We start from the raw sequence: 25,515 nt of genomic DNA, 5'->3' as shown, positions 1-25,515 counted from the left end.
CCGGTAAAAATGAGAAAGCTGTTGATGTCACGTACTTTCTACATCTTTGAATTATACCATTTGAAATACCAATATTTTCATTTTTTATCGAACAATATTAAACTTGGTTTGATTCCTAATAGAATATGCTAAGTTATCATCATGCAGTGTATTCTGAAACTACGAAGAGCTTTTTTATCATCACAGCTACACAAATTGAAATGATATTGATTATGATTAATTACAAAAGAAATAGTGAGTGTATGACATCATCAGCTCCTACATTTGCATAAAGACCGGGATGTGCGTGCTCTGTGAAAATAAGCAAAACTAAATGAAAATTTGAAACAGTGTCTGGATTTAATTTTTCATCTTTTTATTCAAAGAACTTGTTGTTGTCAACGATTTTGCTTTTTAACGGCCCATAATATTAAATTCCATCGAATGCAAGTTGAAGCATAATGAGGCTGTCGAGAAGTGACAAATTCTCTAAAAGGACTAGGAGATTAAAGAGCTCTCACATTTCGTTAATGGCGGTGGGAGGGGGACTCAGTGGACGAAATACCAAACTGCATGTTTAATTTTAAAAATATCGTTGTCTGAATTTGTCCCAGTTACGGACGGTTTGATTGAAGCCAAATTGGCGAAGTTGATGCGTGTGTATGTCATGGTATAGGTAGGCCGACCGAAAGATAAATTCATTTTTCCAATAAGAGAAACATCAAGAGGGAAAGAGAAAAAAATATACGGTGGGATTTAGAGAGGGGAAGAGGCATTTGAAGTGAGTGTAGGTGGTTGATGAGTGGAGAGAAAAAAAGGCATGCGATAGTCAGTCTGATCAATGCAAAATTGCAGAGCAACAATGACAACGCCATCTATCGGTATAGGCGTTGCAATGTGCACTGCCTGTAATCCAGAAATCTAGATTACATGGAGGTGGGGGGTTATAAATAAATTGATGCAGAGGTTCGAGATTAGAGCCCTGGTCATGATACACATCTGTAAAAGCAGCCCTTTTTATCATATTTATCATTATTATTTTTATTGTAGTAGAAGTAGTAGTATTAGTAGTAGTAGTAGTAGTAGTAGTAGTAGTAGTAGTAGTAGTAGAAGTAGTAGTAGTAGTAGCAGTAGTAGTAGAAGTAGTAGTAGTAGTAGTAGTAGTAGTAGTAGTAGTAGTAGTAATAGTAGTAGTAGTAGTAGTGGTAGATGTAGTGGTAGAAGTAGTAGTACAGTAGTAGTAGCAGTAGTAGTAGTAGTAGTAGTAGTAGTAGTAGTAGTAGTAGTAGAAGTAGTAGTAGTAGTGGTAGTAGTAGTAGTAGTAGTAGAAGTAGTAGTAGTAGTAGTAGTAGTAGTAGTAGTAGTAGTAGTAGTAGTAGTAGTAGTAGTAGTAGTAGTAGTAGTAGTAGTTGTTGTTGTTGTTGTTATAGATGGAGTTGTAGAAGTTGTAGTATAGTATTAGTAGTAGTAGTAGTAGTAGTAGTAGTAGTAGTAGCAGTACTAGTAGTAGTAGTAGTAGTAGTAATAGTAATAGTATAAGTAGTGTTTGCAAATAACGCGGATTTTTTTTTTCCAACCAAGGGGGGGCGGGTCACATTAATGTTTATCGCTGTACACACATCCTTTCCTTCTGTCCCTATATAATAATGTTATTCATAAAATTCTGTACAATAGTTCCACACCAAGATAGAGGGGGGAGGGTAGCTTCTGAAGCTAATATCTTATTGATTAATATTGTTCACTTTTATTTCACACATATGTTTTTTTTACCCTTGGCTTTATCGCTTTGTTTTTTTTTCTCAAATTCCATTTTATGTAAGTTTTACATTTGTTGTTTGTAAACATTTAATCCAATGGAAAGGCAAATTTCAGTACTGTGGATGCTAACGTCCCTAAACACGTATTTTTATTTTCAAATACTACATTCAATCTTTCTCACCCAGCAAACATGACAAATATATTCAAGTATATATAAATGAATATATATGAAGTATATACCCTACATTTTCCTTATTTCATTGTGTTTTGGCACCCTACAAATCCTATATGCACTTTCCGTTTCTGAATTAGAAGAAAATGTATATAATAAGCGGAAGCCTGCCCTTTTCTTGGCCACGGGTGTGTTCAACCTCATAGAATTAGTGGTCATGCAGATAAATATTCTGTTAGCTTATATAACATGGGATTTGTTTAGTTTTAAAAATTTTACACGATAAATTGGAAAAGCTACCATGACCCCCCCCCCCCCCTCCTCCCACCTTCCGCCGGAAAAAAGCGACCATGTCCATCCTTGATCTGAACATTCGCTAAAGGAAAAAGTCAAATAAATCATAAAAATTGAGGTTACTACCTCCCTAAATAAATAATAATAGTCATCTTGTCCGAGTGGTCTAACACCAACTCGCCATAAATTGACTCGGTCACTGACCGAAGAGGTCACGGGAGCCACAAATTTTACGCAACCAAATTTGTGGATATTTTTGACCTTGGGAATAAAAAAGAATAGGAAAAAATGTACGATAAATCCATTGATAGAGTACCAAGACCTAGCATGATTTACATATGCAACATCACAATCATATAGGTGGGTTAAAGGAGAATGAAACCCTTGAAACTAGCTGAATCCATATCAAAGAGAAAAATCAAAGAAACATATTGTTGAAAGTTTGAGGAAGATTGAATGAATAATAAGAAAGTTATGAGCATTTGAATATTGAGATCACTAGTGCCATGTAGATCCTCCCATCGGCAATGCGACCAAGATCTGTGATATCACACACGTACAACTCCCTCATTACTTTAGTACTTATTTCACTTATATTCTCACTTTTATAGAGTCTATCACAAGGTTAGGTGTTTTCTTTATGAGATGACAAGTACAGAGGTTTCACAACATTATATCATTGATGAATCGTTTGTCATATGATTAGAATGAGCAAAAAGAGATGTTTTGGGGTATATTTTCAGTGTCCGAATGGGAGAGTTGTACGTGTGTGACATCACAGATCTTGGTCGCATTGCCAATGGGAGGATCTCCATAGCATTAGTGATCTCGACATTCAAATGCTCATAACTCTTTTATTGCTAGTCCTATTTTACTCAAAGTTTTGTTGATCTTATTCTTTGATTTTTCTGCTTTCACAAAAGCTAACTTGCTCCAAGAGTTTCATTCTCCTTTAAATAGCCCTCCCTGTAAGCAACATGGGAAGGGAATGTTTGAAAATGTGGGATGTGATGAAAGAAATCGTTATTCGATGTTGAGGGGACTTTAAACACTCAATCAGGAATTTGATTCGTAATGATTTTTACTTCTTGTTTCAATTCATTTTATTTTAGTTATACATGGGGCCAGACAATTTAATTTACAAAAAAAAATAATATAGCAGGAGCAGCTCTATAATTTTATATACCACATTTAAACCCTTGAGGGTGTACTTCTAAAATACGCTTTTGCAGGTTACGTGCATATATTCAATATAAACTGAAATATACACTCTATATAGAAAATGTTGTAATTTTAACGTTTTGAAAATGAAAGCATTTTTTGTTTAAGGTGAGGCTTAAAAAAATATATAATCTTGATGTCTCGCCTACAAACGTAATCCACGGCCCCGTGAGAAGATCCTTTTCATGCTTGACATTAGCTTTCCTCGCATTTCTCCTTATAGATAATTTAATTTTCTTTATCATTAAGTTTATGTCTACATTCTTTCATAAATATTTAGATCCTTACAGGCATATGTTGTTAAGGTTTAGCCTAATTGCTTTCATCGTATGTCTACTGATATTTTTATTTAACATGTTTTATGATGTAATTTACATCAGTTTTATTACATTCGCATGCTTTTTTATTTTCCACAAAAAATACATATTTTAGCATTGATTCCCTTTCTCTCTCTTCTCCTGTCTATCTACTTTTTAATCAACTCATCAAGAAGGAAAGCGGCGATATACAACATAATTGGGAACACAATACAATTGAAATTCGCGCTGTCCTGAGATCCCCCTCCACGTCTGCCAAAATTCGACCCATGCAGTCACAAGCTGACACCCCTCCATTAAACGCGACCGGCTCCGCAAACTCGTCCCGACCCCGCTTTCCCCGGGGACATCGGCTGGCAACAGACGGTCAACGATTGAAATGGTGAAGATGCGTTCGTGCTTGCCCATGCGAAACTATTTTACATGAAAACCAATTAATATGGATCTTTTGACAAACGAATGGGGATGATATACGTTGAAGGATAATTCACTACTCTATGCACGTTTGTGACAACTAGTTTGCATACTCCTTTTCTTTCACTTTTCTATTTTATGTAGTATTATTTAAGCCTTACAGTCTGTCAACGAGTTGTATACGATATGCAAGTAGCTCTTTCGTATGATTTTCCAGAAAAGGAGTTGTACGATATCATGAAGAGAGGGGATACTCTTCGAAGGCTTTAATATGGATTCATAGAGGGTATATGGCTGATTAATATCGTGCAATTTACATTATGAGAGCATATATGCCTTATTCTCGGCTGAAAAGGAATTTGTTCACTCAGGTTTATGTATATCTTTCATCTGTATATAGATCATTTACGATTTAATCATCTTTCCAAAAAGCGAAATATTTATATTAAAAAATAAGTAAATAAAATTATAAAACTATCGGAAATCAATATAACACACATGAATACACATACTTCACCAAGCCAAAATGACTTGCCACTACCTTGATTACAAATAAATCATTATTTTCAAGTCCCTTGGTTAGGACGTAAGTTTGCAAGTCTCTCAATCATAATTGTATTTCGCACCCGGGTGAAACAAACAATCAATGATCACGATATACTTCTATTCGTACTATATTAGGATGCATGTTTAATACGGATATAGGTTACATGCCCACCTTGTTTTTTGTTGTTTTGTTTTTCCCAAGCCGATATAGAAAAAAATAGCAAGCAAATAATTCAAAATTTAACCAAAATTAGTAAATGAAAAAAAAAATATCATTACATTTTACAGATATGCAATATTCATGCACCACTTAACAATCTAACACCAACGCATGTGTAAGTAATTACCCATTGCCCACGTATTCATGACATTTGTTCGTGGAAATAAAAGTATAAAATATTTTAGGTGGAATAGAAATGCACGCATAAAAACAGAACTTGGATTTCCTTTATTATTCAACCGCATATTACCAGTAGTTTGAAATGTTCGTATGTTTGACTGCTTTCATATCTCTTATTCCATCCTGATTGATTTTTTTTTGTTAAGTAGGCTTGAAAGTTTGTATTTTCTTTATTTAAATCTCAACAATGTTTCGATAGTGAAGATCGTAGAGACGTGACAAACATCTCCAATTTAAAGCAAAGTGACATAAGTCTCAATTTAATAGTTACAAGATGCTATACATCAGCGTAATTTAAATTAAAAAGAAATAACATCAATAATTATCTGTTTCTAATACTATATGGTAAAAAATACAATTTTCAAGAATGATTGTTCAGTCACAAATTATAAACGACTCACATGACCATTTATCAAACAGCAGATGAAAAATTCAATCAGATTATTGATATTTCTGATAAATGTTTTGTTTCATTCAAATAAGTAAGTTTATTCAATAATTACCTCATTTGAGACCCAGACCCCTTTTTAAAGCATGGTTGGGTCATGGAAAATACATGTATGTTATATACAGGTTCAACTAGATTCTAGCGGGTTAAACATTGTTAAAATAAACGTTGAAGGGGATTCAGAGGAGAATATAAAGGAGAAAATGAGAATAAGAATACAGTGAACAAGAAATAGATATGAACATACATGTATATGCAGTCAAGGAAATTGCTGTTTGCTCATCCCCCCTCCTCCGCACAAAAAATGAATAAATGAAAAGGTAAATGATGAATAAACAAATAAACTAATAAATTAAATTAAAAAATAAATGATTAAATGAAAAAAAAATCATAGGGAAACAGATATAGAAAATATAATAAAAGTAAGAAAACAAATACAATAGTTAAAAACGAAAGTGGAGACGATTGTGGAGTTTTATTTGCTGGGGCATGCAGATACACAAAATACTCTTACCAAATCATCAAAACTTAGAATGAATGAGTCACAAAAATTAAGATAACTTCATAAAACAGTCAGATTGTATTAGTTAGGCAAATGAAGGAGAGCTGGAACAGGTAAAAGTAAAAGTCAAAAGATGGAAGGGCATGTGCATGGACAGGTCTACAGGCAAGGCCGAATTGTCATTTTAAAAATCATTTTCTGTAGTAAGAAGAGTTCTACAGATCAATAAGTGATATGGGCTGCACACCGGCCCCTCCCTTTAAGCGCCCTCGGCGTAGCTCCAAGGCGGATTTATAAATAAACCGACGCCTGAGACGTTTTCAACTGCGGGCATCGCCTAGACCGACGTGGGTCGCCTACCCCCATCCTTCATTCCGACGGTGACGTCTGTGTAACGTGACATAATGATGCTGGCGTGGGCGTCGCTCGCCATAAAATCACGAAAGATGGAACTATTTCAGAGTTCTCCTAATGAGATGGATCATATTTTTAGCCAGCAGCAGTGTTCACTTAGCAATAGCGTCGATGTTGTATACTGAGTTAATTGAGTTTAGCTAAGTGCACTTTCTATACACTATTTTGTAGAAAATGAAATCTGGTGAAGATTTAGGAAAAGTGCTTTTTTTTCATATTCACAATATTCAATGCATACATTTCTTCTTTAAAGAAAACTGGCATAATGAAAAAAAAAACAAGTTGCTTTTCACGATTATTTGAATTAAGGTAAACCCCCGCAAAAATTATTGTCACTATTGAATTTCCAGATATAGATTATACGAATGCGTGTGCCCTAAAACAATATGTGTTATAGAAAACAAAAATAAATATTGTATGAACATTTATTTTAGACACTGGGCTGTCTGATGAAATAAAGATAATACGTGCGTTTTTGTTGTTATTTTCTATATCAAACCATTTTTTTTTCAAACATGGAACGGGACGAACATATCCATATATAATTTGTAGCTTATGTCTGTCACTTTTTGATATCCAATTTCTAATTATGCAAGATAGGACTTCAAAGGGTCCTTTTAAAAGAAACTAAAACAAATATTGCCGAAAGGGTATTTCATTTTCTCAAAGAATGAGCAACTGCTTCTAAACTTTTTTTGAGATCGGAATAATGATACTCGAGTATGATTCACATCACTGACCTTTAGAAGCCTATTAAGAATATGTTTCTCTGTAATTCGATCAAATATCACAAGGTTAGAGGTTAATATAAATTCTTCGTATGGCTGATATTTTTTTATTTAAGTTTGCTATAAGTACTTTATGATTCCTTAAAAAAATACATTCATTATTCGCAAAGAATGTATTTAAACATAGTTCTGTATTCACTTTGGTAACAAGAATGATCTACGGTATAGTGCGATTATAGATCATGATCGTGTGTTGATTTTTATTAATATATCATTATTCGTCATCAGTGGGCATCTACCGGCCCAAAAGATTTGAAGCTCCTTTCATGATTACAATGGTAACTGACATTCAACGTGTCTGACATTGGTCACCGTCGATTCACACTTTCTCCGAGAATACCTTCCAGCAATGTTAAAGGTTTTGTAACGGAGATCCAGCAGATGGTTTCTCATGAACTTCTTGATTTCAATGTCATAAATCCACATACTATGATCCCGATCTATTCGCTTTCACACACTGGAATTAATTCATCAGTCTTCAAAGTTCGTCGTCAAATAGTATCCCGTTCCTCGAAATCAACGCATGATCCATTAAGTCATGCCATTTTCGCCGCCAGCTTTCCTTTTGTCATTCTAAGTTGAATTTATTTCATGTCATGTGTATGTGTGTGTGTGGGGTGTGTGTGTGTGTTTAATTTCAACGTGATCAACATAATATTCAGTATCAAAAACTGAATAATGATTGGTGTGTTTATGTTAGATAATTATCTGATTATCTTTAAAACAAAGTATTTTGACAATATTTTTTTTTCATATTTAACTGTGAGATCTCATCGTCGCAATAATGACAAACGGTATACTAAATACATTCTTAAATGAATGAGAGAGGTCGTTTAAGTCTGCATTTTTTTTTAGAATTGGATCTCATTAACGATGCCTGTCTGAGGTCACAACTATCATGTGTAAAAGTCTTGTCGGTGGGATTGTCAAAACAATCCTTCCTTACTGTGTTTTTTGCAGAAAATAAAATTATGAATTTAATATAGGTTTAAGTTCAGTAACTGTTTTCAAATTAACAAGATTGGCCTTTTGTTCTATTGGTCCAGTCAAAATTATATTTGTTTCTATCAGACAATCACTCTTTAATACAGTAAACCCTTACGAATCATATACCCTGCATTAAACATGTTAAAGAGACACACTCGATTCCAAATTCCAATACGAGAATGGGAAATGTTCATATAAAACAAGACTTAGTCTTCTATTCATAGCATTTTGATATTCAAACCATTTCTCATATTTGTAGTAAACTTGCATCGATTTAAACGAATATCAGATCTTCTAACTTAGGTTCGAATCTCACCATACTTCAATTTATAGGCCTATAAAATATATCCTTTTTAAAGAAAGCAATCGCGTTAGCACTTAATAAATTGACCTTCGATACGTCAACGGCATCTCTGTTCCTCGACAAATCATACATCTTATTTCCTCAGGAAACATACAATACGAAAATGATTTAAGATACGCCGTTGAAGGCTGTTATCGTATTGTTTGCGTATGTTTCAAACGTAATGATAAACAGAAACCGTTCGAAAAGATTTGTTGCCAGGCTGAGATCTTCCTCTCACTCTTACCAGTCATAAATTTGTTTCTCAGAAACGTCATATCTTTCGATCCATCAATCTTTCTTTCATTTGTGTCTCATCCGTTACTTTCTTAAGTCAAGTTTGTTAAATTTATATGAATCTCGGCATCGTATATCGTCCCCTTTTCCAGTTTTTTCTTGATGACAGGCCCCCTTTCCGTGGTGGAAATTTGGTCATGGAGGTTGGCCTGAGTCATTGGTTGTGGTAGTAACTGGTTCCACTCATTCGTAGTAACGTAAACTTTTCATGTCACTTTTGTCATGTATGTCAAATGAATGTAACATCAAAATTTATTTACTCAAACTTTCTGACCGTCTCTGTTTTAGACTCGAGTGAAGTATAATAGATGGCGCTGTTCAGGTTCACTCAAAGTAGTAGGTCTACATGTGTATATCACAGGCCTATAGGTTTACTGATTGCAGAGCCATCTTTCACATTCAGATAGAGATTGACGGTGGGAAAGAACCTCACCACTCCTTCGAATCCTTTTTTATTAGACCTAACTGGAGTAGTACTATATTGACTTAGTTTTAGGACACTCCTACATGCATTCATATACCTTTTTTTTCAATTGAAATAAAAACTAGACAAGTTCAATGTACATAGATATTAATATGTTTGTATCGTATGATTTCCCATTTGGGTCTCTGTTGTGAAGCGTCTTGAGGCATTCCAGTATTTTCTACCCATCGTCATGCAGAGTCTCCTTTCTTTGATTTCATGCATATCTAAACAATAGGCTGATTTCGTTTTCTGGAATTTCGATTTCGATCTTGCTAAGATAATACATTATCGCGTTTGTACCCCCCCCCCCCAGAATTAAAGACAGCTGTTTTTTTTTTTTTATCAAATTTGAATATTTTGAAAATACGCAATACACATTTTGGTGTTACCTTGATTTGATTTTCATTTAAATTTTAAACGAATTACTATGGGCTTTCCCAACCGCCAAACAGTACCGTATTGATCTACAGCCTAATTCAACTATCTCAGCTGCAATGAAGACGATACAAAACATTGTCGTTGCTGCTGAATGGATCGTAAACGTTTCTTCAATGTTTAGTCGACTATTATATATTTCAAAGGAAGATACCAACTCAAATACATAAATCTTTAAGGCAGGTAATTTGCATTTATGACGTGGCGAAGTTAATGTTTGAGTGATTAGATTCACATAAGTCTAGAGCTTTGGTAAGTGTTCGAGTCAATATTTTACAGTCTTCGACACTGAAATTCGCAGTCGTATTGTGATTTATGATCAAAAAGTTATATGAGTATATTGCATGGAAAGAAGGAGATTGTTTAGGTAATTTTCTGCAATTTCCTCCAAGTAATTTCTATTTTACTCTTCTTTGACACCTAGTGCAACGGACCATGCATTTACATGATATGATGAATTTGGTACTAACGGCTGTGACAGATGAATTCGAGGCATTTTACGGGTGATTTTAAACAGTTTTATTACCTGACATGCCCCGAGCTCACATCCAAAAACATGTGTACATGTACTTCAACCTTACTCGGGAAAAAAAATTCAATTTCAGAGCAGTTACTCTTATCTTAACTAGTTGATTCAACAACTATTTAGCACCATGAATGTAAAACACCCCGAGCAATGTTTGGGGGCTGTTGAAAAGTAAATGACTCTCTCTTTACAAATTGCTAAATTGATTTTTCCTGTAGACAATGAACTTGAATCTCTGAAGAAAGATAGATGGATTGCTAATATAAAAAGAGGAAAATGAATATGAAAAGACTGGAACATCTTTTTTTCAAATTGTATCTTATCACGCGTTCTGCATTTTTCGTTTTCTTTCACCCTCAAGTTTCTTATCCACACCCGGAATCTCTCACACCCTTCCTCTCTCCCCCGCTCTCTCTCACCCTCCCCCCCCCCCCTCTCTCTCTCTTTCTCCCTCTATCACTGTCTCTCTCTCTTTTTTTTCTTTCTTCATCTTATTAACATGCCCCTTTCACTCCATCTCTTCTTTATTTTTTATTTTTTAATTTCTTCTTCCATTCCAAACACTAGCGAAAAGATGTTGATTCCGTCTGATCTTAGCCCGAGGAGATGCCGTCGCTTTCTGAAGAGGGAACGATCCATGTCTTTTCTCTGTCCCGGGATAGTTGATCTGCAGTGAATGGGTGCAGATCTTCTCCCCAAGGGGGTTAGGTCGGTCCCATCTTCAGCAGACATTGTCAGTTTCGTGTTATCCTTATAGCGATCGGGTCACCTCACAGCTGGCATTCAACGCACGCGCTCGTATGTCGAAGGTAAACCGACAGCTCTCAGCGTCCTTGAAAAGAGAAAACTTGTAATTATTTTCTGTTTTGATCCATCCAAGGAGATATCATCTCCTTGATCCATCATATGCCTTCGAGGTATGTTGCTTTATCTGATTTTCCAAATAATAATATATAAAATTTGTTTATATCTTCGCGATTTGATAGGTTTCTAAAGCCCTAAACGGATAACTGCACTTGCTAGTTTATAGATATGGAAATTATCATTTACGGCAAAGGAGTTTCATAGTCCATTAATATAACAATAATAATAATAATAATAATAATACACAATAATAATAATAAAAAAATAATGGTAAAATGATAAAGATTAAAAATTATCATATTATATTCCCTCTCTGTCCAATATTTAGTATATTCTTTTTGAGTGTGTGTAAACATCTTCAGTAGATAGTAATCGCTATACTTTTGTTAACATTTCGGATCACATACGGTGTTCATTTATTTTCTTAATTATAAAGATATACATTATTGCACTGAAAAAGTACGTCAATATGTACTTATTCAGTTAGGATAAAAGTGATGAAGTTTTTATATAAAATATTCTAAAAACTTGTAAACAGGCTATATTCCTTGCAATGACATTAGTTATTTTTTTCTAGATTATATAGTGTTTTTTTAGAACGTTTGGATTAGATAGTTTTCTTAATGTTTTGATAAAAATATTATACTTATTCATATCCAGCTGTCTGATTATGACAGACTGTTTGTTATAATTTTGAAAAAACCCCAAAATGGTTTCAATTTCATTTTTTAAGTTAAAAATCCTTCTGTAACTCATCACGTGGACATATGCTCTGTGTCTGTATTTCCAGCACCGTGCTAAACACACGTCTCCTATTTCTTCAGAAAATTTTCTTCTTCCACATGTCTCAATATGTTTTTTAGCATCCATCCCCCTCACCCCTCCCTCTCTCTCTCTCTCTCTCTCTCTTCCACTGTCTTCGTGCATTAAACTCTATATCTTACTTTCCTTTCCACTTAGCAATTTTTCATCTTACCCCATCTTCACCAAAATTCACTCTTCTATTTTTTTTTAAACCCTTCCACAGGGGTCCTTTATTGAAATCACTATAATAAATATTTTTGACAATACATGATTGAATGATTAACACAGTATATGACACACAAGTTGAATATGTGTTTGTCTTTCCTTTGCTACTGCTAATTATTTTATTTGAAATTCCTTCCTTCTTTTATTATGTGTTCTTCATATTCATTCTTGTTGCATCTTCTCCTTTTTTCCATATATCTCTCTCATGCCCCACCCCCTTCTCTGCTTTCTCTTTTTTTATCTCTCTCTCTCTCCATATCTTTGAGGGAGAGGAAGAGAATTGTCTATCTGATCGCGCTCTTCTCGAAACATTGCTGTCAGAATGTTTGCTTGGATAATATCAGAATAGCATACGGTCTGTGGCAGACCAGGTTGGAAGTGCCGCTCAAAACGAGCATTGTTTGTCTTAACCTGTCCCGCGACAAGGTGCCCATCTTTCATCGTAGGGATAACGATGATGATGATACTCCTCTGATGTCATTTTCTTTTTCAGAAGATGATGATGAGAGTAGACTTTCTATCCCAGATGATAGTGTTGGTGGTTGAGGTGATAAAGTTTGGTGGTGGTGGAGAACACTGGATGGTAATCATATGATGATGGTGGTCGGGCCGAGGTAGTGATGGTGGTAGATTTTCGTTGGTAGAGGTAGTGGTAGTGATGGTGGTGAATTTGGGTGTGGTGCAGATTATAAGATGGAAATTGTATGATGGAAATGCTCATGACGATAGTGATGATAATGATGATGATGATGATGATGATGATGATGATGATGATGATGATGATGATGATGATGATGATGATGATGGTGGTGGTGGTGGTGGTGGAGGTGGTGGTTGTAGTGGTGTTGGTCATTATAGTCATCGTCATGCTGGTCACAATGGTGGAAGAAGGTATGGTGGTGGTGTGGTGGTGACTATGATATTAATGGTGATGATGAAGAAGGCAGGGAGTCAAGTTTAGGGAGTTGGGTTTTGATAGCTCAGGATAACTATTAAAGAACATTAAAATAACATTTTTGTCATAATAGATTAAGTGTGACAAACACGATATAATATCTGATTATTCTCGTTATTGTATAATTTCCAGCAAACAAGTATCAGCCCGTCTAATATCGTTCATTTTCAACACGTAACAAGTGGCATAGGTGGTGTGGGACGATTGTAGAACTGATCGACACAATGCAGTAAAAACATGGAGCTGTACGAAAATATGAATGTATGCATGATTGCAACTCCGCTATTAATGCGAATTACCATGGTAACATTTCTCATCAGCCAATCAATATCAAAACACTTTACGTGGAATTTACCATTGGTGGTAAAGTCAACACTGATAAATGTAGTAATATTATAGCATTTATAAGGCGCCGATTTATCTAGTTTCCTATTTAATGGCGCACTATATATTACCCCAGCTGTAGCTCCAGCTGCTAAAGGCGCGCTCGATGCATTCAATGAATTAATCCTGTCGGGTACCCACTCACCTCACCTGGGTTGAGTGCAGTAAATGTGAATACATTTCTTGCTGAAGGAAAAAACGGCATGGCTTGGATTCGATCCCACGTCCCTCTCATTGAAAAACGGGATTCGTAACCACTAGACCACGACGCGACGCCCCCATGTATGTATATCGAAATGTGGCAAAGTTGTAGGCCTAATACCGGCAAGTAACCCTGAATTTACATTTAATTGAAAGATCATTTACCAACACGTAACACGGAGTTCAAGAAGAAAAATTATCACTGTCGCAATCACCATCGTCCCATGATTACCATCACTACCATCACCATGATCAACAAACCGCTACCACCAAACAACCTTAACCACCGTGTCTATCTCGACACTATAAATCACTACCACTACCATACGATCACCACCACCATAACACCAAGCACCATCACAAGTCACAACCACTAACCTGCACCACCACCCCTCCATTCCCATCACAACCCTTCAAAACCGACGTCACTCTTCACTTCTTAATAGCCTATAGTGTCTATAGTATTTGCATGAGAATGATAGAAAATAATCGAGTCTAGGTAACCGAGCAGTAAGTTCCAATCAAGATTAGACAATTATTTAAACTCACTGCAACTAGACCTACTCACATTTTTTTTTATTGAAATGGTTTCCTGAATTAATTTGTATTTTTCCATTATTTTTCATGAGGAAGTGCATTTTTTAATGTCATCATGCTTCAAGTCTGAAAGATATTGCAATATAAGTTTAATTTTGACAGCGAGTAAACACCGCCACAGAAAAGCAATTTTTCGCCGTGAGCACAGATAAAGCCAGGAATTACTCTCGACTGTGCTAAGGAAATATGAAATCGCCATTATGCTAACCTATACTAATTTATTTTGACGATTTTACGCCCATTCTTTGAGGATAATGAAAGAAAGATAGAAGGGAGAAAAACCTTGTCATGTGAATTATGAAGAATGAAAAATGTTGAATTGCCAAGCGTTACGGAAGCTTCAATGAGCGCATGGGAGCGGAAAGCATAACTTATAAAACGCATGCTTCTGTGAACCGTATTTGTTTATTCTTGACCCCTTCCACAATTGGCAACAACGAAGGAACGTTCAAAGTTCACCTGAGATGAGTAGCTAACTTCTGCCTTGGCTATGTGTAACAGCAGTGATGAATGAGCGGTGTTTCACTCGTCTCAAAGGCCTTCATTAATCATCACAGGCTTCCAAAACCTTTTCATAAACATTACTCACTTTGGAGTATCTTTTCTTTGGAAAAAAATGAAGTTCTGATTGTATGTTGACCTTACAAACAAAAGAAAAGAAAGAAGGTCCTCACCATCTTTGTTCGAAGTTCTTCATTTCAATCAACGAATTATTAAAGAGCAGACGTATGGAAATGATGAATTTATAAATTAAGAATGACCGAAAATTATTTCCTTTTTTTGCGAGCATGGTAGGTATGAACATAGCCCTTCATGAATGAAAATTAGGAAAGTCCAACTTTTAACATCAAAATTGTTAAAAGAGTCACAGACAAGGGATGTTTACCTTAGGAACCTCACTTCGTATTGATTAAAACTGCTTCCTTTAATTGCGAATAGATAATCCGTCATTATTCAAGTGTTGAATTTCGGTTTGATAACAAATTAATGTGTAACTTATAATTTTCCTTATTATAGTCGAATGAGGGCGTATTTTTTTATCGCATTGTATCACTTCCATGGAGGTGCAGTGGCCAAGTGGTCCTGCCCTAAGGGTCCATGGCCCTATACTCCACACATGGAGGTCGGATCACGGTGACGTGAACAAGGAATTTCAATCCACTACTGTTTTATCATAAAGGAATCGAAATGTAAGAAGAATAATTTGTACCAATTATATGTGCACATAATTTTTTTTTATTAAACAATAAAACATTTTGTTTTTCTTAAAACTTAATCGATTGACATTTAGACTATAAAAAGGTTTATATATTGCATCATATTTTGGATAATAATGGTAAACTAAAATGTGATACACATTTTCTTAATTTGAATTAAGATGCAAAAGATGTTGAAAAGATCAAGCATATATATGCCCGTTTACCCGTTTAATAGTTGGAAGAACAATATCGAAATAAATGCAAAGCATAACTCTGGAATCGATTTCAATTTGGGTAAGAAAACAACTAATTTAATGATTTTAAAATCAAAAGAAATATACGAACAGCTGTTGAATAAAAATGACATTAAACCTTCTATTTTCGACAAAATTAGAACGAATTATGATCTTACCAATAAGGAAGTAGAAAGTATATTTTTAAGACTAAGATATTGCACACTAAATAGTCGATTAAGGGAGTTTCATAATATTATATACACTAACCACCACCTTTTCCGTTTTGGTCTTGTTTCGACCAATTTATGCTCATTTTGTGAAAAGGAAGAAGAAACGTATGAACATCTATTTTATTTTTTTTGAATTTTCAAAATCACTTTGGGATCTGTGTGCAAGAAGTTTAAATTTTGAAATAAATAAATTTAGTTGGCAGGAAATTCTTTTCGGGAAGCAGGAGAAAAGTAAAGGTAAATATCAATTAATTAATCATGTTTTGATTTTAGTTAAATATCTTATTTACAAAAACCGAGAATTAAAAAAACCTCCTTCATTGAATGAAATAAAAAATAATATTAGGGGGATCAAAGAGAAGAAAATAATTTAGCAACAAAGAGGGGGACTCTTACAATCCATTTCTCTAAATGGGAAAACTTAATTATTAGACCATGTATTGAAGCCCAGAGCCAGCTCTCCACCGGATAGGGGATGGGGGTGTTTCAGGGAGGGTCGGGGGGAGGGGGTAGGGTCCAGGGCTGAGTTTGTTGTTGAGATTGATTTTATTTGAGTGAAGAGGCCGAGGCGATGGGTTAAAAAAAAAAATATGCTGATGGCTTCAATTCGTTAGGTTTTATTAATGATTTATTTTTTGTGTATTTGACACTGAAAAAAATTCAATATGTTGAATTTATTGTAGAAGTTTATTCTTAATGCATATTATTATTATCAATGTTATTTATAATTATGTTTTAGAAGATGTCTGACATGATTGTGTTTTATTGTAACATTCAAGAAAAAAAATGATGTTAAATGTATAAGTTGTCAAGGTATTTATCAATTTGTAAAGACATCAAACTTCTATTTGTTATATATATTTTATTTTGTATATGAACTGAAGTTGTCAATAAAAACTACTTAATACAAAAAAAACTATGAAAGAATGAAATGACAAAAACAAAATGATATGCCAATGAAATGATTAAATTTTCCAGGAATGTGTCTCCTTATTCTTCAATTAATTAAACAAAACTCGCGCACACGTATACAATAAACAAAGATATATTGTCAAATAAGATATGTTTTAACTAACATATTAACTTGCCAAGTGGCAAGTAATTCGGAAATAAGAGATATTATAATAAGAGTAGGAGATATTAGATTGCTCTATTGCTCTAAAATTACTAAAAATAAAATCCTAAAAAATAATTCAGAGTTATTTCATCTTATGAGTTATCTACATCAGGTTTATTGCATCCATGATGTAGTTTGATAATTGCCCGTGAAAACAGATGCCGGCGAATCTGATCTAATCTTTCAAACATTCATAATATTAGGCCTATTTCTTTTAAGTTTTCACAACTTGTGTTAAACTGGGACATTTCCCAAAATTCGCTTTACTTTGCAATTCTGTTTAAATTGTTTAATGAAGTAAATTCGTTAAAGGTCAAGTCCACCTCAGAAAAATGTTAATTTGAATAAATAAAGACAAATCCAACTAGCAAAACGCTGAAAATTTCATCAAAATCAGATGTAAAATAAGAAAGTTATGACATTTGATAGTTTTGCTTATTTTTCACAAAACAGTGATACGCACAACTCAAATGAGAAAGTCGATGATGTCCCTCACTCACTATTTCTTTTGTTTTTTATTGTTTGAATTATACAATATTTCATTTTTATAGATTTCACAATAAGGACCAACTTGACTGTATCATAAAAATTATAGTATTAAACAATGGTCATTCCACATGTTCAGGGAAGAATCAATCGTTGTTTCACTTGACAATGAGGAGAAAAATAGAATATTCCCTATTTCATGTAATAAAATACAAAATAAATAGTGAGTGGATGACGTCATCAGTCTCCTCATTTGCATACCGACCAGGATGTGCATATAACTGTTTTGTGAAATTAAGCAAAACTTTAAAAACTTTCTTATTTTAAATCCGATTTTGATGAAATTTTTAGTGTTATGCTTGTTGGATTTTCTCTTTTTATTCAAACCAACTTTTTGTTGGGGTGGACATCTCCTTTAACTCATCTATCAGTCATCTAACTACACAAGTGTGTTTGCATTATGTCACACTGTTTTCTTTGAAGTGGCTATAATTTCTACCACAATTAATTGAACATGGAAAAAGACAACATCTTCCTTGTACTCATATTTTAAATTCAAATATTTTTGTATATAGTTATATTATTAAATATTATTAAGAAAATATAACATTGCTACCGCTTAATCGGAGTAACTGCTAAAATCAAAATTTAAAATTAATCAGTAACAATCAATATTATGATATACATATAGATTGGAATGTATGGATGATAATCATTACTGAATCCTAATTTTTTTTTTATCTGACGGGAAATCTGATCACTTTACAGGTTTTACTAAAACTTTGAATCTACACGCTAAAACCAATGAGTAAAATTTTACCCAATATTGGGTAAAAAGGGAACATACATGTTTGCTGAGTATTTTTCTGTTTTTACCCCATATTGGGCAAAATGCATGTTTTAAGGGTACATTTCAACATAACATTGTGTAAAATTTACAAAATATTTTGTATCTTTATACCCAACCAACATGCATGTTCCCATTTTACCCAATATTGAGTATTTTTTTAATCAAAATTGTAACGGAATAGGTTTTAGGCGTGTTTTGCTTCTTTTAAACGATATTTCTGTAAAAAAAACAAAAACAACTATATTTAGAATGAGTTTGGGAGGATGGACTGACTTGGTTCACTCTCTTGCAAAGAAATTTTGCAAACTGAATGCCTCTACTCTGAATAAGTAATCGAGCTTCAACTTCCCTACTTAATTTTTTAGCAATTGGAAATTGCATGATTTCAATGACATTCAAAATAAATTTTGTTTGCTAAAGGTAATCATTCATTTGCCGCTTTTGTCCAAGTCTATATTTTAAATTGATATTGTACCGTCTTTAAAATGAATACAGGGTGCAGCTATGTTGTTCACGAGATTCCATAACTCCCTACCAGCAAGTCAAATGTTTTTATTTTATTTCAGTGAGTGGTGGATTCTTTCAAAGCTGTCCATCAAATTCGTGCTGATGAACTTAATTGTATTTGAGCGCACTGTGGACTATGGTTTTTACAATTACTGTGCAATGGAGTGAGAATCAGCTTCCATTCCACAATGTGGCTAAGTTAGTGCGAAACCACATCATTTGTTCAAACAAGAGATGTTAAGCCAAGAATCTAACTCGATGAATAGAAGTAGAGCACCCATGGCTAGGTTTCTGTACAAGGTGATGATACACGCAACAGAGTACAGCATTGTATGGCAAAACACTGAAATAAAGGAAAGGATATAATTGTAATGAAGAGTAAATAGAAGATGAGACTTCCCATAGATATTTTGTGTAATACCAAAGGATCATCCTTTCGTGTCAAAACATCATTGTCATGTCAATCATACTTTTGCTATCGGAAGTAGCAAGAGATTCATTTAAAACCGAAAATAAACGTTGTAAATTCCTCAAAACAGACATTCAATTTTGTAGAAATAATTGAACGATACCCTCAATTTGTATTGTATTATTGGCCTTTGACTTTGTGAACTTCTAACATAATAGGATAATAACCATGTGTGGATGAGAAGAGAGTGAGTATACGTGTGGGATGAGTGTGTGGGTGTGTGTTGGCGCGAATGTGTGTGGGTGGGTATGGGTGGGGGTGTGTGTACAGGTGTTTAAAGCACAAAACGTGTATTGTGCTTGTGTGCGCACCTGAGGGTTGTTTGAGGGTGTGTGTGTTTATGTGTTGTGTGTATGTATGTTTGGGTGTGAGAGAGAGAAAGAATGAGAAAAATAGAATACACCCTTTTTAAATTAGAGGCGTGTACGATATTTGTGTTCACGAGGGAGGGAGAAAGGTAAAGTAGCGGGGTGTTCATGTGCGCGAAGATTGTGTATGTGACCTAACAAAATTGAATTCGATTAGGCAAAGTTTATTTTTTCTTCATTAATTCTTATGATCTATCCTTTAAACATGGGGGTGGGGTAAACTACAACTGATTGAGTGATGTTTTGATGTGGAGAGTATTTATCGTGAAACAAGAGGAAATCATGGGTGTTGTCTTTGTGTTTTTGAGACATTTGTGTGTTGGTCTCGAAGAGGAATTTCATGATTCAAAATGAGATGATGAAATGATTTTAAGGAGAAATTATCAATTAGAACCACGGGGCTGCAGTTCACTCAGTTAAGTGCATTTTCACATAGTTCTGTTTTAATCATTTTATAATAATAGTCAAGTTTTTTTTATCATTCCAATTCGAAAGTTGATTAGCTTAGTAAAGGGCTTCCTCCACTCAATAGTGATAATAAGCAGGATATTTGGAAAAGTGGATCGGTTGCGCTGAATAGTATTACATCCAGTTTGGAAATCAAAAAGACATAATGTGTTAGAAGTAAGAGTGCAAAAAATCAAATTTATTAAGTTCATGGCATTATGGTTCATCTTGCCCTAGGACTTTGTGGATGTACACGAGGCATTTTATCCCGTAGACTTTCGTTCATTAATCTTATCGAGCAATTTATACCTAAAACAGTTTTAACTGCAAAATAGCAGTGACTATTCTTTCGGGATTGCTCACATTCAGTTTCAGACGTGGTTACCCCAATATTTCATTGGGAGAAAAAATATTTCAGAAAGTTTTAGATTACCATGGCCAATCCATCTTGATCAGCGCACCTGTGTATTTGAATTTTAATCTCCAAACCGTGAAAAAACAATGCAAATATTGAAATGATTTTGACACGGTTGATCGCCGCCAGTTTGTCTGTCTTATCACTGCACAATGGACGTGCCGAAACAGAATGGCGTTACGAATGAAACGGCATGCTTTTCTTGACGAATGGTAATTTCTCGCTTCCTTGGTTCTGCATACAACGAACCCAGTGCCAAAACAAAGACTCAATCACGGCGCAAATAAGAATCGAGGTTTATTTTTATCAAAGATTAATCACCAGAAAGGTGTTTTGATAAACATCTCGCGGAAACAATCATCAGAAAAGGGAGAAATATTAAGATCATTTTCTGTTTTAGTGACTTTGCTGGCCAAACAGCCGGAACTGTGCTGAGTTTGGCTTACAATAGTAAGGGTAACCGTGTTTAGTTGATGGTGACTTTTCCATTCTATTCGAGAAAAAAAAACTGGACAAAAATGTAACGTGTTTCATTACCCATTTATTGAAATTTCGCCCCCCCCCCTTTTTTTTTCAATTAAGCTCAAACCTTGACTTCACAATTGTAACAGTTGTAAATGGTACGATCTCTACCAGATATACCTCGAGGCTCTTTTCTGGCGTGCAGAATTACAGGTTTGCTGGCTGTGCGAGTTTGTGCGACTCGCCCCATTCAAATGGGGAAGTTCTGGTCGGCTGCACACGGCATCCTGAACCGCCCGAAGCCCGTTGGCCTCTTGACAGTGGAAATACGTTGGCGCGTTTTCTCAGGTCTCAAAGCTGTTCTGAGCGCCTGCCAACACTGACATTTCGCCCGTGGGGAAATTCAACTCTTTACATTTTTAACAAGAGACTTAAAAAAGAGCGAAAGATCGTGCAGAAACCACTATTGAAATACATTGGGTCAAAGTACTAACCATCGTTTTTGCTAATAATCCAATTCTTCAAATATTGTGATATCTGATACTCATCAAAGTCAATTCTTTTGAAGATAGAGAGAGCGAGGGGAGAGACAGTGGATGGTGCTATCTCGTAGTAATTGTGGTTACCCGCCCTAGAAATCTTGTATTGAAAGAACAAAACTCCTCATCAATTAATAGGGGTGCAGTCTGATCTAAAGTCTGGTCCCTGGCTTGGTTGGTTTGTACAGCTATGACAACCGTGAATCGACTAGTTCCATCATTGTCTATCTTATATACCATACATGATTATTGAACGCAGCCCTATAGCAATAATTGCATGTATTCATACACATATCTGCTATACAAAATCTAGATACCTTGCTCTTAAGAGGAAAACATAAATTTTGAATTTGAATTAATTTCGTGTTCATGATTAATTGCACATGAGTGAAAAGAAACATTCATTCATTCAAATGCAAATATATATATATATATATATCATCATGATTTATCATGATTTGTATATTTTGTGTGTGTGTGTGCCAATTTTATTTACCAATTATATATATATATATATATATATATATACATATATATAGGTATATAAATAACTATGCATAGCTTTGATAAATTCTAGTAGGTCATGTAGGTCCTAAAAGTTACCAGATTCTAGGAATCCATTTGATTGCATAGACTAACGGATCAAAAGAAGGGCATGGAAACTATTCTTATCAAAATTGACACGTATATTGTTATCGAATTCAAAGTTAAGATGACAAAAGGTTTCACAAAAAAGTTGGTTATTTCAGGAGTTTAAATTATTTTATATTTATTTGCCAATTTTTTTTAGAATTCTGTGGTTTTTCTTCTTCGATAAATCAAATTATTTTAATAATCAATTGACATATTAATGCTGAGATTCCTGATTCGAGCCCTAATCAATTTTACGCGCGCACACACCCACAAGCACATCAGAATAGAAAAGAAAGTAAATAAAAGGGGGGAATTTAGTTTAAAAAATATCATAAACCAGACTTTATCAAAGTGAAGCAAATCATAATCATGATAATCATGATAATGTAACTGGAAGAAATACAGATAAAAAGACAAAAAAGATAAATACTAGTGGGGAGAAAAGAATGGGATAAGCAGAGAAAATGGATGTTATGCAGGGGTGGATCCAGTTTTCGCCAATATGGGGTGGGGGAGAATTTTTTCTCCCATTTACCCCGATCGGCCGCTCAAAGTTGATTTTGTTTTATTTGAAGGGGTAGCCCTAATAATGACTTCTCAGCTTTAATCTGTTGAAACAACATAAATATATTTCATCCCATATACCCTATTTGAATATTGCGAGCGCGAACCAAAATTTTAGAAAATTTTATGTATTTTGTTCTGAAAATTGAACATTCCGGGCAATGTTTGTGATCCTGAAGAAGATGCGTATTTAACTAGATAATTACTGCGAGCGCGAAGCGCGAGCAGAAATTGTTTACTTTCGAGCCTGATCGATAAGGAACATGTTAAGGACTGTTTGCAGTACGCCATGAAGACGGTAAATATTTCAACAATTAAATGTATTTATTTTATTCTATGAATATTAAAAAAAATCTATACAGGGTAAAAGATCAGCTAAACTGCTTATATCAATTTTTTTTAGAAGATGAAAATATAAAAAAATAAAGAAACTCGTGATGAGGAGAGTTTCCGGTCGATGAGACGGTTACTCTTTCTTTCATCGAATCCATAGGAGCCGGTGAGTCTAAGCCTTTTCTACGCTTACCAATAGATGCTTGAGATCTCTTGCCCAAGAACGTTAAAACCCCCGCGTTTGTATCCTTTGCATTTTTATTCAGGTGCTGCAGCCGACGAGCAAAATCTTGGCGAAATCCCGCCAAAAATATTCCCTACTTATGCGTCTTCGTCGAACAGATAAAAGGCATGGATTAAAGTATTTGATGGCTTACAATGAAGACGGCGAAAACTGACTTAAATCCGTTTGAGCAGAAAATAGAGATCTTGGCTGTACAATGGTGGAATTAGAAGAAAGCGGAGGAAAACGGGAACACTGAACGGAGCGAATCTTACCAGGCTTTTCTATCGAATCATCGTCTATGCTTTACTCCATTTCAATGTTAACCTATTTTCGATAATTATTCCCACTTAACGTAACTACACATCCACCAAAATTGAATTCAATTCCCAAGAAAGTTGCATTACTGGTAGTTGGCATAGTTGTATGGCCAGCTAGATTGTAGCGCAGTACGTTTAATGTAGAAGGCGGAGGGACGGACAATTTCCTTCGCTTAGGACCTGGTCAGTGACATTGGACTTCCGTTTTGACCAAATCTTATAAACAGAGGTTTTATTCAACTTAAGTATCAGAACCATTATAGATAGAATGAGGATTCATCAGCAGAGCCATTGAGTATACGTAGTTTCCTTTTCCAGGAGAGTCCGTAGAAAATAAATCAAAACTATTTAGTGCGTATGTATATATTGATATTTATGTTCCATCTCGTTTCATGTGGGCAAAAAGTTTGTTTTTCCTTTTTTTTATTATGAAACAAAACATATACTTGTATATTAACAGACAATTCGCATTTCATAATATGGGTAGTATCTTGGAGTCGCCTAAAAGTCCTTCTTGTCTTTTCATTGTGATTGATCAAGTATTCTTTATTTTTTCACAATATTTACCGTCTATACCCACACAGTTATGCTTTAAGGAAATTAATATCTCTTCCTAACAAACAAAACGCATCAAAAAAATACAGGATGCAGAAGAATATTTCTTTTTAGTGGAATATATCATGCAAAGGCAAGTGAGGATCTTTGTTTTTTTCCTTGTCACATGTTTTTTTTGGGGGGGATAGTCAAGACCTTTTTTTTTTTTTTTTTTTTCCAGTAAAAAATCCCCTCCTTGGAAAATTCTGGATCCACTCCTGTCTATATACTGGCCTGTGATATTTTTATCCACGTGTATAATTAGAACATCTGCTGTTACCAAACTATTGTTTGTATTTACTACAAATAAAAACTGTATTGTGCAACAGGTATGATAATTCGGCAATACGGCTGTGACGGTTAAAGTCGTACCTACTAAGAAAGTCAAGAATACAAATGAAGTAGATACGACTAAGTAACAGAACATAACATGATATGCGGTCAGAGAACCAAACGCTTTCAGGTCATTTCCAAGGAACCTCTTGATTATGATAATAGCATCGGAAGATGATGATGATAATAATGATGATGATGATGATGCTGATGATGATAATGATGATAATGAGGAGGAGGACGACGACGACGAGGAGGATGATGATAATGATGATGATGTAGATGACGATGATGATGATTAGGAGGAGGAGGAGGAAGATGATGATGGTGGTGGTGGTGGTGGTGATGAGATAGTGGTGATGGCGCTCTACTGTCACACATTTCTGCCACGGTTACCTGAAAAGATATACATGCTCATGTATATGTACATATATTGAAATTGTGCTTTTAGCAGGGAATAGGGATCAAGAGAAGAAATAATCAATGATTAAAAAAATATATTATTAAAGGGATGGTCCGGGCTGGAGATATTTATATCTCAATAAATAGAGTAAAATTCAACGTTATTGAATTTTAATGATTTGCATTATTCCGGTCAAACAGTTCTAGGCATGTCTTTATGAATATTCATTAGGTGGGCTGATGATGTCATATCCCCACTTGTTCTTTTGTATTTTGTTATATGAAATCAGGTTTATTCAAAAATTGTATACCAAGAACTAAAACAATTGGATTTACAATTTATTGAGTCCATTAGTTATTCATTGCTACAACTTATTACATCATAATGGAGACACATCATTTACACATGTATGAAAACATGAAACATTTATGATTTCCTGTAATAACATAA

General features: G+C 34.7%; 1 protein-coding gene across 1 annotated transcript in view; it reads left to right on the top strand.

Moving 5' to 3' along the window:
* The window catches only part of LOC129256293 (homeobox protein Hox-A7-like), a 53,271-nt gene extending 28,307 nt beyond the window's left edge, over positions 1 to 24,964 (top strand). The window contains exon 3 of the mRNA XM_054894537.2: positions 24,828 to 24,964. Within this exon, the coding sequence (XP_054750512.2) occupies positions 24,828 to 24,964 (137 nt within the window). The remainder of the gene's footprint in view (positions 1 to 24,827) is intronic.
* Positions 24,965 to 25,515: the final 551 nt, after the last annotated feature.

The sequence above is a fragment of the Lytechinus pictus genome, chromosome 3 (assembly GCF_037042905.1).
Source record: "Lytechinus pictus isolate F3 Inbred chromosome 3, Lp3.0, whole genome shotgun sequence".
NCBI classification, from domain to species: Eukaryota; Metazoa; Echinodermata; class Echinoidea; order Temnopleuroida; family Toxopneustidae; genus Lytechinus; species Lytechinus pictus.
The sequence above is the reverse complement of the archived record's forward strand: the minus strand, read 5'-3'. Positions and strand labels throughout refer to the sequence as shown.